Source organism: Trichosurus vulpecula, chromosome 8 (assembly GCF_011100635.1).
Source record: "Trichosurus vulpecula isolate mTriVul1 chromosome 8, mTriVul1.pri, whole genome shotgun sequence".
Classification (NCBI taxonomy): domain Eukaryota; kingdom Metazoa; phylum Chordata; class Mammalia; order Diprotodontia; family Phalangeridae; genus Trichosurus; species Trichosurus vulpecula.
This window is the reverse complement of record NC_050580.1, coordinates 148,729,144-148,743,583: the sequence shown is the minus strand read 5'-3', so window position 1 is coordinate 148,743,583 and position 14,440 is coordinate 148,729,144. Positions and strand designations below refer to the sequence as shown.

The window sequence follows — 14,440 nt, the reverse complement described above, 5'->3', positions numbered from 1 at the left end:
AGAATGTACGTTTTGAATCATGCAGTGGGTATTAGTGGTAATTGGCAGAATGGACAAATAGCTTTCCATTTTAATTTCTGGACTGCAGGTTGCTATGTGTCAGTAGCCACTAAAAGATTTCTAATCATTTTATGAGAGGGAATTATTTCACATTTTCCTACAGTCTTGGTAACATTATGAAGTGGGAGTGGTACTGATAGTAACTATGTAGGATGGGAGGGCAATGTCCTGCTGAAGGGAAACAGCATAGGCATCATAGTGAAGAGTATTGAATTTAGAGTCAAGAAGCATGAATTTTAATTCCTGCTCAGCGGGTGTGATCTTGAACAAGTGACTTACCCTCTCTGCCTCAGTTTCTTCATATGCAAAATTGAGGTTTTGAATTAGATAATCTCTAAGGTCCCTTCACCCTGTGATATCCTGTGATTCCCCACTGGCATACTTAGCACACTGGTGCAGAGGGGGATACATAGCAATGGCTTTTAGCTTATAGATATACTAGGCAAGGTTCCAAGATCTACGGATTCATTCTTATATACCAGTTATGGATACCTGCACTAAGATATTTGGGACTTAGTTGGTGGCCATACATCTAAAGTAGAGTACATATTAAAGTAGAGTAAATACAACCAATTCTCTTCACCATTTATGAATTGTGAATCATTTTCCAGGTAAGTTTGTCATCTGGAATGAACTAAACTTTATTTCACTTCCTCTATTGTGGGATTTTTTTTTTGGAGTTGTTGTTGTTCAGAATCCAACTGCAGAAATGTGGGAGTATTTCTCAGTAACCAAGTTTTTTTTTTTCTTCTTTTAGATTTCTCGAATGGAATATGTGCACTCAAAGAACCTCATTTATCGAGATGTCAAGCCAGAGAACTTCCTGATTGGCCGACAGGGCAACAAGAAGGAGCATGTTATACACATTATAGACTTTGGCCTGGCCAAGGAATACATTGACCCTGAAACCAAAAAACATATACCATACAGGGAACACAAGAGTTTAACTGGAACAGCAAGATATATGTCCATCAATACCCATCTTGGCAAAGGTGTGTTCATTTTTCTCCCAGGAAAGGGACAGTTCACTAAAAACAACTATTCATTTCCATAGCACTTTCCCCAGTTTGATTTCATCATGTATTTCAAGTCTTAATTCTTACTGTTTTGTGGGTTAATTGTGTTTATATTTTATGAAACCAAGGCAGCAAGTTACTCACTTTCAAGACCTCATATGGAACAAGATATTCTTAGACCACTGAATGATTTAGACTGTCTTCATGTGCTTCAATGATCATTTTTGTGTTATTTAATTGTATGAAACTTAATGAAATTTGATTGGAAGCATTTGGCTAATGATTTTTGCAGTTACATCTGTGGGCATATATGTGTATGTAAGAATTATAGGTCCTTACTAGAGCTAATTCCACAAGAGGAAAGAACACTTAGCCAAATCATGCATTATATTCCAAATTATACTACTTTTAACAGGTTAATTGCTTAAGCCTCAATCTAGATTATGTGTATTAGTCAACATAAATTTATTTGCTATTCCACAAGTACTTGCATTTCTACTAATCATGCTAGAAGACCTTACTTAATAATTAGCCTATAGCATACATATAAAAAACTTCATTTGTTATCTCTCCTACAGGCATAATAGTTATATTGCCTAGAATATGTCAGTTTATTACATAATAGTTTTTAAACTATAATAAAGGAATATTTGAATATATTCCCTTTTCTAAGGAACTTCAGAGAGTTGAGTTTGTTGAATGTGGACTTGTGCTTTTGATGTAGTCTATAGAAAGTAGCAAGTCTACAAAGTTGTAAATGAGTAAAAAACATTGGTATCTTCAAATTTGGTTTCTAGTGGTTCAGGAGATTTTGAAAGCAATGTAGCACCACTTGAGTAATAGATAACACAGTCATTTGCATAAATGACAATGACAGTGCGTACATATACATTCATAAAAATATAAATATTTTTTCTATGTAGTATGTTATGTCTTGGAGATTAAATGTCTAATGTTGGTCCCTAGAGCTAGGCAATCTTCTCTTGATTTTATAACTCCAGTGATGATGGGTAGGGACACTTAGGGAACACTGAAACAAGTGGTAGATAGTGTTATATTGTTTTAGGGTCAGAGTAGGCCCCTTAAATTATTATTGTCGCTTGTTGCTAGATAAAGGCTAGAAAGGATTATGTCTCTAATCAGAGCCTAGGTGTTGATCACATTGTGTCTAGTATACTGTAAGGAATAGGCATGTGTTTGGCATGTGTCCAGTAGACTGTATTTGGCATCTTGAATGAGTACATTTAATAAGTGTGTGTGTGTGTGTCTGTCTGTCTGTCTCTATGCATGTGTTTGTCCTGGAAGGGAGTGGTAGTGCCATGAAGGGAGTAAGTTCACTATCAACATCACGTTAAATACCTTCTCTAATAATTAGTTAATAAAACCCTGGTAAGGAAATCCCAGCCTTCCTTAATGAGAGTCTCAAAAACTAAGTCACATAATCTGTTTTTCTCACTAAAAGAAGGATGATATCTAAATTTGGGGAATTTTTGTACATTGAAAGCAAGCACAGCTTTTCAGATGTTTGAAAGCAGTCCTATGTGAAATAGCATGAAACTTTGATTGTCCTGAAATAATTCATGGGTCACTGGTATTGGAACTCATCCTCATTGATAATGAAAATGACCTACATGAATGACGTGTGAAAGGAAATGATGGAAAATAACGTTGATCTAACTTTACTTTTAAAAATCATCTTAAAGGCATCATTGCTTCTAAAACCCAGTGTCCCAGTGCATATCAGTATTTCAAGGTAAAAAGCATAATCTTGATTTGAGTGAGGTTGAAATAACTTACCAAAGTTTTTAGGTGGCCTATCTAGAAAGGCAGAAGAGTTGATATTTCTGTTTGAGTAAGGTGGCTATTGGCTTCCCCGATCCATTATAATAATTTGGAGAATTGTGCCCTCTAGTGTTTAAAAGTAAATTGCAGTCATTTCGTGATGAATTTTTACTACAAATGGTCCCCTTTTTAAGGGACGTGAATGTAAAAATAGAGAAGCAATGAATAGTTATGATACGATGTAAGAGCTACAGGAAGAGGTTTGTCTTTGTTGCTTTGCTAAAGGCCTCATCACACTCTGTTTTTTCTTCCATGAGTTTGTAAACTTTTCATCACTTCTTCTTTAAGCCCTGTTTTAGGCTCTAATTTTGTGAGTAGGATTTTGTTTTGTTTTTAGCCATACAAAATATTTCCTTGTAGGCTTCATCCTAGCCCCAGAAGCAAAAGCACCTGATTCAGGTATGAGTTGAACTCTAGATATCCTCTGAAATCACTTTCAACTCTGAGTCTTTCATTCTTTCTCATCTGTTCTATTCTTTTTATAAAATCTGGTTTTGCTTTATTGGTAGTTACTGCTTCTGTGTCCCCATATTTGTGTCATAAAGATCCATAACATTGCCCCCCTAATGCCAATTAAAAATTTTCAAAAGGTATCGTCCTGAACACCATTTAGAATTGACTCTAGACTCTACTCATTTGTTTTCTGTACCAATTACAAATAATTAGAAACAACAGTCAAGTCTGCTGTCTCTGTATCCTGGGTTGCATGGCTGGCTTACCTACCTGGATCAGGTTATCGGTTCTTTAAATACAAAAGAAATATATTTAAGAGATAGCTCAAACTAGCTCTTGGTTTTACTCTTAAAATTTCTTTTAATAAGCTTAGAGATTTTCATAAACATGAGAGGTTTGATATAAAGCCTTCTGAAATTAGAATTAGATAAAGCTGTTAGTCTATTTGCCAACTGAAATTGTAGTGTCAGTATATTTGAGAAATAGATTTAGTTTTCTTTATGCCCATCTTACACATACTCATTTTACCATTTCATTTGTTCCCCTTCCTCTTTCTATCTACACTCTGAAAAAAACAAAACAAACTCCCACAACTTATGAGTTTGGTTTAGTTGGTAAACTTCCATAGAGCAGTGACGAGCTGCCTAGATCAAATTTTTTTGGAAGGGGAGAAGGCAGGACAATTGGGGTTAAGTGACTTGCTCAAGGTCACACAGCTAGTAAGTGTGTCAGGTGTCTGAGGCCGATTTGAACTCAGGTCCTTCTGTCTCCAGGACCATTGCTCTACTCATTGCACCACCTCGCTGCCCCTTGCCTATATAAAATTGATAGAAAATTTTAAAGCATTCTGAAGAATTAAAAACACTTAAATACTCTTTTAGGAATAATAATTCTTTTATTGCCTTAACAGTTTAGGATTTGTTGGTTTGGACTACTTTCTAGTTTTGCATTTGCCTCATGGGATTTACTTGCCAATGACAGATGTAGACAAAGGAGTATGTACGTGTTAATATGATCTAAAACATTGTCCCCCAACTTAGATATAAAAAGAATTAGTAAAGAGAGTTTTTCCATAGCAAAATGGTTTTTAGGGAATTACTGGTTGTGATTCCAGTTTTGCTTTAATAGCTGCAATTCTGTTGTTTGATCTGTTTTACCTTTTAGAACAAAGCCGAAGGGATGATTTGGAAGCCTTAGGCCATATGTTCATGTATTTCCTTCGAGGCAGCCTACCCTGGCAAGGACTCAAGGTATATGTGGAAAAAACATAATTTAGGGTTTTGCTTCTGTACTCATTTGCTAATTTACAGGTGACTGTGTTGTTTGTTGTTATAAGTACAAAGTAGAAGATTGCCTGAAGAAATAGAACCAGGAGCAATTTACCTTTGATTCATTATTTTTAAATGATCACTGAGTATTGACTTCTGAGAGGTCTTTCCCTATTAGAAATCCATTTTACTAGAGCAAGTCATCCCCCTATCTACAACACATTTTTTTAGAGGGTCTTTCTCTTCCACTCTTCACTATGCTTTTCTGTCACTGCATAATGCCCTCTCCACTAATATTGGGTGGCAGAAGGAATGTTCCCCACAAATAGATGCCTGCAGCTGCTTTGCCTTTTGTAGGGAAGGACTTCTCCTGAAGGAATCAAAAGAATTTGCTCCTCCATTGTAGATTAAAGACCTTAAGGAGGAAAATGAAAATTTGAGGTTAAACAATGTTATTTAGTTTTATTTACTGATAAATTCCTGAGAGGAAAAGCAACATGGCATAGTGGTTAAACGTCTAGTCTTGGATTGAAGAAGATCTGGGCAAGTCATGTAACTTCTCAATGCCTTGGGTAGCACTCAGATACTCTTAAGTCACAGGCAAAATGTCAGCCAGTATTGGTGTAATTCCCTACACTAGTTTAATCACAGATCAAGATCAGAATGAATGTATGTATGTTTTCTGTCATTCTTCATGCATCATTCTATTCTGAAGCATCTTTCCCTTGCTTCAAGTGTTCATACAGTATTTTATGTCTCAGTTATATAGAATTCAGAAGGACTGAGTATTAGTTTAGTTTGCTCAGCTGTGTGGTCCTAGGACTCACCTGCCTGGGCCTTAGTTTCATAGAGTTTCAAAGATTGTCTTGCCTAGCCTCCTAGTTTTACAGATGAGGAAATTGAGGCTAAATATTTTACACATAAAATATATTGTACCAATATTGAAACCAAGGTAAGATGCATGAACATGATTCGTGAGGAATGGCAAACATAATCAGAATTTTCCAGTCAGTAAATCTAAATAACAATGTTTGATCTTGATAGATATCATTTTCATAGTAGCTTTCAAGTAGTTGAGGTCTTTTGCAGCTTTAAGAATGTCAAATTCATTTTTTAACTCTTACAAATAAATTTTTTCCTCTTGCCCCAACTCTAAATTCATGAACCATTTTTAGTGGTTATAGACCTGGAATTCTTTCAGTTCATCTTAAAGTACCATTGCTTAAAACTGAGTTGAATATTCTTGGTATAGTCTTACAAGAACCATATTGAGGGCCTACTCTGGGTCAGATCTAAGGCACGCTAAATTTCTCCACCTGCATACCTTTAATAAACCTCATCTCTTAATGCTTAAGATATTATAAAACCAGCACTAGCCCTAGTTTGGAGCTATTCTCATACCTCAGATTCATCTTTTGCATGTGTTCCCCTCTCCCCCCCCAATGGAAGGTGTTACTAAAAGTGTTTTTATGTGTGTGTATATATATATATATCTTTGTTTTATTTCTGCCCAGATCTCTAAAAGATTTGCAGTAAAAGCATATATATTTCTGTTCCTGAGTTAATAAAAATTGCATGTGATTTAGTCAGTATTAAACACCAATAGCAGCAGCATTCCAATCGCACACAAATTTGAAAATGTTTAAACATTTCCTTTTTTAAAAATTCTTACCCAGTGCTCTTAATCCATTTGATAGTGTTTATGTCTATGACAAGACTACTAAATACATTTTTCAAGTAAAGTTTCTCTGAACAAAGTAGGTGTTTTATGCACATCTAAATATGCCACCATACTATGTTAACACATTTGCTAATTTGGGTGTAGGGGCATAGAGAGGGAATTGGGTCTCCTTAACAAAAACCTGATAGTTTGAGCAAAACCAGCTTTACTTCTGCAAATCTGTTGAACATCTCATTGTCAACACCTATTTCCAAATAATTATTTTTCTTTGTTCCCTGTAGGCTGATACATTGAAAGAAAGATATCAGAAGATTGGAGACACCAAAAGGAATACTCCAATTGAAACTCTCTGTGAGAACTTTCCAGGTAAAGCCCTTTTAGAGTGTTTTTTTAGTTATGTGGCTATTAGTGATGTGAAAGGGATTAATTTTTATCTTTTTCAAATGGCTAATTCTGGTTGGGTGGATTTGATTACTTTCTTGAAGAACTTGCAAGGTAGTACATGATTCATGCCAGACCAATGGGAAGAAGACTGTGACAACAATGTTATTTGCAGCTACTGTGGAGGTGTAAGGCCAATAACACCAGCACACAGGAGGGCTGTTAGCACAAGTTCTTTGATCTGCTTTTCTAAAGAAAAGCAACTTTAAAGGATTTACAACCTTACTCTAATTAAACATACATATATCACTCAGTTCAGGGGGAAAAGTCAGCACCCTGAACTTCTGGGCAAATACAAACAGAAATTATGAACAGAGAAAATAACACGAATCAGCAGGCTTTTAACTGTCTAACCATAGCAATACATACATAGCTACGAGAGAGAGAGGGGGGGGGAGGGAGAGGGAGAGGGGGAGGGAGGGAGGGAGAGAGGGAGGGAGGGAAGGAAGCACCAACATCTGGGTTTTCAAAGCCAGGGGAGCATCTTAACAGCTACCCAGAATATCATCTGACCAAATCACATGAACACTCTTCCAGTGAGTGAGCCCCAAAGCAAAATGCTAACCTCAAAGTATATGTACTGTTTCCAGTCAAGGATTCTTGATTCAATTAGAGTCAAAGGCCCTTGATTGCCTTAGTGCTGAGAAGCACTCCAAAAAAAAAAAATGAAAAGTCCCACTTTGCTTGCCATTATAAAGACGTAACTCATAACCATTTCTTTCAGATAACTCAAGGTAAGTTTTATTAATTCCATTTGGTACTTGAAGAAACTTATGCAAAAAGTATACTTTTTTCATTCTGTTGTTCTAATTCCTTTCCCAACAGAAGAGATGGCAACATACCTTCGATATGTCAGGCGATTAGATTTCTTTGAGAAACCAGACTATGATTACTTACGGACGCTCTTTACAGAGCTCTTTGAAAAGAAAGGCTATACCTTTGACTATGCCTATGACTGGGTTGGAAGGCCAATTGTAAGTATCTCCTTCCATCCAATAGTCCTCTCTTGCTCTTAGACCAGTTCTCACTCTTACACTTGCTACTATTCCTGTTTAAGTTTTTTTTGAAAAATAATTTTTTTGAATATAGATACTGCATTTATCAACCCATTTGGTGTGATTCCAAAGCAAGAATAACTTTGATAGAAGGTTTTAAAGCATTAAGTATTTTAAGAGAAGTTTGGGTCACATGCTTCAAATGTTGGTATTGTATAAAGCTCAAGGTACCTGGAATTTTTGAAAATAGAAGGACTTCACACCATAGAAAGTTTCTTTTTCAGAAAATCGCAGAATTTCCTTTTCTGGCAGTGAGAAAATGTGTGCCCCTGCGGACTTTGAATATGCTTAATACACACCATACTATGCTTCTTTAAAAGATATTTGAAATATGAATTAAATCCTCACATTGAGGATTGGGGGCCAGGATGGACCATGCTATTTTTTATGAAGGGAAAACTGAAGAGACAGGCTGACCACTAAGTTTCCATTTGTAAAACCACAGTATGTTAACTGTCATTTGCAAGAGGAACAGAATCAGACCTATTTTCCCCACTTGGCTTTTTGTTTTATTTTTCCAGCCTACTCCAGTAGGGTCGGTTCATGTAGATTCTGGTACATCTGCAATAACCAGAGAAAGCCACGCACACAGAGAACGGCCATCACAACAGCAACCTCTTCGAAACCAGGTCTGTAACTCTTTCCTGTTCTTTCAGCCGTTCCTCTAAGTATTAAAACCCAAATTCTCCTGCATTTTTTGTCTTAAAAATGAAAGTACATGTTTTGAAAGAGAAGGCACAAAGTCACTGGATTTATTGGTAGTTCCTCCTGTCACAGTGCTTTTGGTACCATATTAGTTTTTTCCCAGGGGGTTCATAAATGTCTTGGGTTATGACCAGATGTGATATACTAATGCGTGAAACCCTAGAAACTTCATGTCTTCCAGAACTTATGAGCTGAGGGTATCCATTATTTCAACCCTGAAGTAATTCTGAGGCAAGTGAATGGGATCTATTCCTGAGCCATCAGTTGGCTTGCTCTAGACCTGATCTTTTCTTTTTTTAAGAATTCAGGCAATCGATTTGATTCAGTACCTATTGAAGAGCTCCACAATATACAGTAACTATCAAGGGATTCTCTTGATTGCCAGTTACTCATGATTTTTAATGAACTTTTCAAGAACTTCCTAATTGTTTAGAATGCATTTCTAAATGTGGAAAGGAAGTCTAGCAAAGTACTTTTTAGAGATACTTTGAGTTCCCAACTGATTTGAATAGTCCCCAGGTTTATTCTTAAGTGGGGCAGTCTGGCTCTGTCAGGCTTTCTGTCATGCCAAACAGGTCACATCTTCCTGTAGTTCTTATTGCTTGGGACAATGATGGATCACGTAAATGGTCAAGTGGAAGAACAGAATATAATCTGATCACGTAATACTTCATGTTTTTGGATTCTCTTGGTGCGACATGAATGTGTTTTCTTGCAAAATCTTTTCTGTTTGTTTGAAAATGCAATAAATATCATTTATATGTAACTTAACAAAAGGGGTGGGGTTTGCAATAGATGAAGATTTAGACTGATTCAGTAAAACTAATAAGGCGAAAGTATTACAGTCTTTAGTTTTGCTTCAAGTGACATGTGTTTGTCAGTGCCTGTAATCCTGTAGGAAGAAGTCTGCTAAATAGAAGGCTTCTTTCTAAACATTTGTAGCTTCAAGATTCACTTTTTGGATCTTTTTTCCGGTTTATAGCTGTCCTAGCCAAAGAGTATATCACACAATGGTTTAACCTGCTGGTTATGAGCCTCTGTCGTTAGGCTGGGCCTCGATCTGTTGTTGGGAGTTTACTTGAAGCCTTTCTAACATTGTAAAGCTTTCACTTCACTGGCATGGCCTTCCACAATCCAGGCTTTATAGTATCATGTAACTGCCAAGGGTTTGGAATTTTCCACAGTAACATGACATTTACCCTACCTTCCATCAGATTCTGGTACATCTTTGGTAGGTGAAGTTCTCTCTGCTATGCAGTGAGTGGATCTTTGGTACTGAAGTTTTTACACTCTGACTTCTCTTAGTCTTAAGTTTTGCTGGCATTTTATTTATATCCATGGTTGTTTCCTAGTGTTTGTAAAAAAGCCAGTTGTAGCCACTTGTATCTGTTTCCTGTCTTTGAAAATCAAGTACTAATTTAAATTCAATTAGCTTTTAGGTTTTGAAGTCAGTGTGAGATGACCCATCAGGACTGTATTCATCATTGGGATAGCTATTCTCTCTAAAATTGTGAATATAATATTAACTTTTAATTTATTAGCTTATACAAGCATCTGAAATTATTTAGCAGTACAACTTTAATAACCAGCCAAATACCCTCTGCTTTCAAACATCTAAATGAAGACACTATGTTGTATGTCCTACCTTGTAGGTAGGCCATGTATTCAGTCTGCAAGACTATCAGAATGATTTCTAACAATCTTAGCCATCATGAGTATCAGTGGTGGAGAGGTGCTCTCTGAAGTGGATCCTTACTAAGCATAAGGCAGTTGTTTGGTGGTGGACCAAATGGTAGGGGTAGGGGCTTGATTTGTACTCAAGATTATGATTTGGCAAGGAAAGGAGTCCAACTGTCATTCTTCACGTATCATATGACCTAACACAAGTTGTTTAATCATTCTGTACCTGGGTATTTTCATCTATATTATAAAGGTGTAATTCCAGGCAACCTCCAGAGTCCTTTCTAGAGTCAGAATTGGTCAGAAAGCAACAGTATATGTATTTTAAAATACCATTTTAACTTTTTTTTCTACTTCATTTCATGGAAAATTATTCCACTGTGCAGATACTACTGTTTGGCCAGCAAAGCCAGGGCTGCCTATTTAGTGTAAAGGACATAAATAATCTGGAACCTCCTTTAAAGGGAGTTCAGATGGCCATATTGATTTCTCTTTCCTCATCTTGATGAAAATCTTCATTAACAACAGTTACAAAATGAATTACAGTGTTAACTTCAGTTTACTGTCTTTAATTGTAGTTGTGTTGAGTTGTATGGAGTTTGGTTCTTGATTGTAATTACAAATCCAAAATGTTATGTTAGGCCCAATATCTTTAACATTTTGGATAATGTGCTCCAAGAATACATAATACTCTATTCTTAATAGTATTACATATATGTACTTTTCAAATCCCTCCTCTTGGGGGTAATCTCTATAAATATGCACATATACATTCTATACACACACACACACATACACACACACACACACACACACATTTCCTGCTCTTTGAACTTTTATTCCATCACAAAGAGAGTATGCATCCTCTGTAAGAACATCATGTAGACATTATAAGAAGCTCTATTATTATTAGATTAAGCTCCTCTCCCCGCTCCCCTTTCCTATTTTTGTTTTCCCTTTCTTTTGGTAGGCTAGATGTGGACATCAAAGGGGATAATGATTACTCACATTAGAAGTTTTGGGGGAGGTAGGCATTCTCACTTTATGCATCCACCATGAGAAGGCTTTCTGCATGAGGTGAGAGCTGAGTACAATTTTGTTTTAACCTAAGGTGAAGAGTTTGGGACTTTATGATTTCTTTTTTTTCCTTCTAATTTCTTTGAAAATAGACATGTTAATGAATAGATTAGTGGTTCCATTTTGAGATTTGCAACAATGATACTAGACATCTAGATCTATAAGCCTATGTTCTTAATGAATTCTGTATTACTTATCCTCCCATGTATGTTTACCCAAGATAAAAGAAAAAGATTTATCTCTCATCCCTACATGTAAGTACACTTATGTGGCTTCAGCTTGACTCATAAGAGAAGCATAAATCCATAGACCATGCCAAGATGGTCTCCTGAGTAGTCATTAATTCCTTTTTTTTAGAAAGAACCATGTTTAAACTCAAATCAGCGCAGTAAGTAGGGGAAAAAATCAAATTACAGTGTGTTTTGGAATAGTCATGCCCTCAGGAAAAGAGAGGTTTTTAAAAAAAAAAACATTATGTAAACTCCAAAGCACTGGATATGAAATCTGTAGCAAAAACAGCCCTTTCATTGGTCCAGTGCTTCCATGCTTCCTAAAATGGAGTCAGTTGTGAAATCTAAGCTTATCCAGAGATGGAGATGGGACCAAAATTATGAGTAGTTGGGATAGTTAGTTGGGGTTATATGTCAACTGGGTACCTTAGTAGATTGAGTGACTTTATTTTAAAATGCAGCTTCAGTAGCCTTAACAAACCAAAAGCTGATTAACTCTCCATTCTCCTTCCTTTTGCAGAGTACCGCTTAGTTCTCAGCGAGGTTCAGGATTTGCTAGTTGAAGGGGCGGACGAGTTTGCTCAGAGATAACTTGCCTCCTTCTATCCTGTGTGTAATTTCCTAACGTGCTGTCTGTTGTCTAGTGAGAACACGGACATACAGAACCGACGCCCTCCCCTGTTGCTCACCTCCAGCATAGATCTCAATACAGGATAGGGTTTCTCTTCCTCTCCTTTGGGAACTTAACACTGAGGGGACATTGAAACAAACAGGTGTGAAAACTGAAATAAAATCCTTTGCCTTAGCTCCTCCTGTTCTATCACCTGGTCACTGCTACTTAGCTCCTAATTCTCTATTCCATATTAAAAGTTTTCTTCTATCTGTGTGCATTTTTTCATTATTTCATTCCTTTGGCTAGTAATGCTAGTGTGTTAAGATGCAATTTTAAAAGTCCATTTTTCCTACATTTAAAGAAAATAATTTGGTTAAATTGGGAAAAATCCTCCTGTTTTAGAAGGGAAACCATTCTCTTCTGCTGATCTATAGATTTAAATTTCCTAAGTTCTCCCTTACTTAGCCCTGAGGCTCTCTTGGTCAGTATTCCCTCAGTCCTGACCTACATTATCTCCTTCTGCTAATGAGGTGAGATAATTTATCGTTAAGTGATGCTTCTTTGATGCTGACGTTGCCCTCTAGTCTCTGAAATAAATTGCATTTTACTTGTACCTAGAAGCAGACTTCAGAGAGTTGGGAAATGCAGATGGAAAGAGATAAGAGGGAACCCAGTGTATTGAGCACCCAAGCCTTCTCCCCATTAAGTTGTGCAGGCAGAAAGGAGCATCCAAGAAGCAGCCAAGGGCAATGAGACAGGTCTCAACTCAGAGCCAGGGGCCTCATGGAGAATCCCAACTCCGCCATTCATTGACACAATGGACTGTGGGCAAATCACTGCACTTTTCTGAGCCTCAACTCCCTTACCTGTAAAATTCAAAGGAGTAGTATTATTCTTACAAGGGGGTTTTGATGAAAGCACTTTAGAAACTGAGATGCTCTAGATATGTGATTAATATGATTATCTCAAAGAGATTTTATTTTCTGGGGCTTCTCACCAGCAGAGACTCAGTAATTCTGGCTTTAAACTACTGTCCCTCATACTGTGGTATTAGTGGTTATCCTCTCCAGTTGTGGGGTGGGCAGCAAGCTGTCTCTCTCTCTCTCTTTTTTTTTTGGGGTACTCTCACAGGTTTGGTAGTAGTGTACATCAAGACGTGATGTTACCTAGTTTCTGTCCCATCTCTGGATATCAAGCTTCTAGCATATCCCTTCTGTTAGATAGTTAGGACTGAAATCTTCCATGTCAGAAAATTGTCATTTCATAAAGAGAAACATTGACTTCTTGGATCAAATTTCTTGAAGTTTCAGTGTTTCAAAAGCTATCCTGTCACTTGAAAGTAGAGAAGAAGAGAGAGCTTGTAGTAGAGACTTGTAGACTGCTGCTGTGTTCCCCTGTAGTCTCTCACACAGCTTTTCAGAATTGATAGGATTGTCCGTGTAGGACTTGCAGAGTAATGAGTTTTAGAACAGTTCCTTTGAGGTCATAGCCATACATTTTTTTTCTTTAAACAAATTTGGTATTTAATTAGGTATATGGAAACTAGAAATTAGTCCACTACTTTTTGTGCATTTGGTATATTACCTGATATACTTTATTTGGCAAGTTTAATTTACCAGGTTTCATGAGCTTTAGAGTAGACAGGTTAGGTAGATCTTGGTTTTATTAAAATATACAAGTCTATAATCTTACCAGCTTTAAAAAAAAATCCCTCACAAATCACAGACTGATACATTAACAGTAACACTTACCTTTTAGGATGTTTCCTTTTCATGCATTCTTCTTTTCCTCCTACACCCATAAGGGGAAGTGAAATTTTATTTAAGCAGTTTGATAAGAGAAACTGTGCTCACTCTTAACCCTTTGGTACTATCCAGTTTCTTCTTTTGGTGTATATAGTTGAAGACAAGCAGTGAGTTCCAGGATACCACTGTTTAAGTACCAATGGATGGCAAATTTGATGTAAAACTGATTTAGGTTTTCTTGATAAATGTAACCAAAAGTATTTTGAAGTGTGTTTTGTACAAAAAAAAAAAAAAAACAACCCAGAATTTATAGTTTCCTTGGCTAGAATAAAAAGGATATTGTTATTGTTCCTCGTGCTTCAGGGTAGGAACTCACCTAAAGATATCTGGGAGAATTTTTCTACTCACGGTGTCCAGTTCATACATTGTAGCTTCCTTTGGATGTCACTAATAGTAGTATTGATATTTGGGATTGTAATTTTACAGCAAATGTTATGTTTTCCTTGTTCCCTACTTACCATCTATTGATCCCAGAAGAAAGTCTTCCTGCCAAAGTGAGGTATCATGAGGCATT

The 14,440-nt window shown here is 36.7% G+C and overlaps 1 protein-coding gene across 4 annotated transcripts in view; it reads left to right on the top strand.

Annotated features, from left to right (window-relative positions):
- Window positions 1–14,440, top strand: part of CSNK1G1 (casein kinase 1 gamma 1) — a 261,324-nt gene that overhangs the window by 219,800 nt on the left and 27,084 nt on the right. For 3 of the 4 annotated variants that reach the window (XM_036734507.1, XM_036734509.1, XM_036734508.1), the window contains exons 6-10: window positions 818–1,052; window positions 4,536–4,621; window positions 6,602–6,686; window positions 7,587–7,735; window positions 8,338–8,445. In XM_036734507.1, the coding sequence (XP_036590402.1) occupies window positions 818–1,052; window positions 4,536–4,621; window positions 6,602–6,686; window positions 7,587–7,735; window positions 8,338–8,445 (663 nt within the window). Of the gene's footprint in view, window positions 1–817; window positions 1,053–4,535; window positions 4,622–6,601; window positions 6,687–7,586; window positions 7,736–8,337; window positions 8,446–12,028; window positions 12,391–14,440 lie in introns of those variants that run through there. The other variant, XM_036734510.1, reaches the window with a different exon arrangement.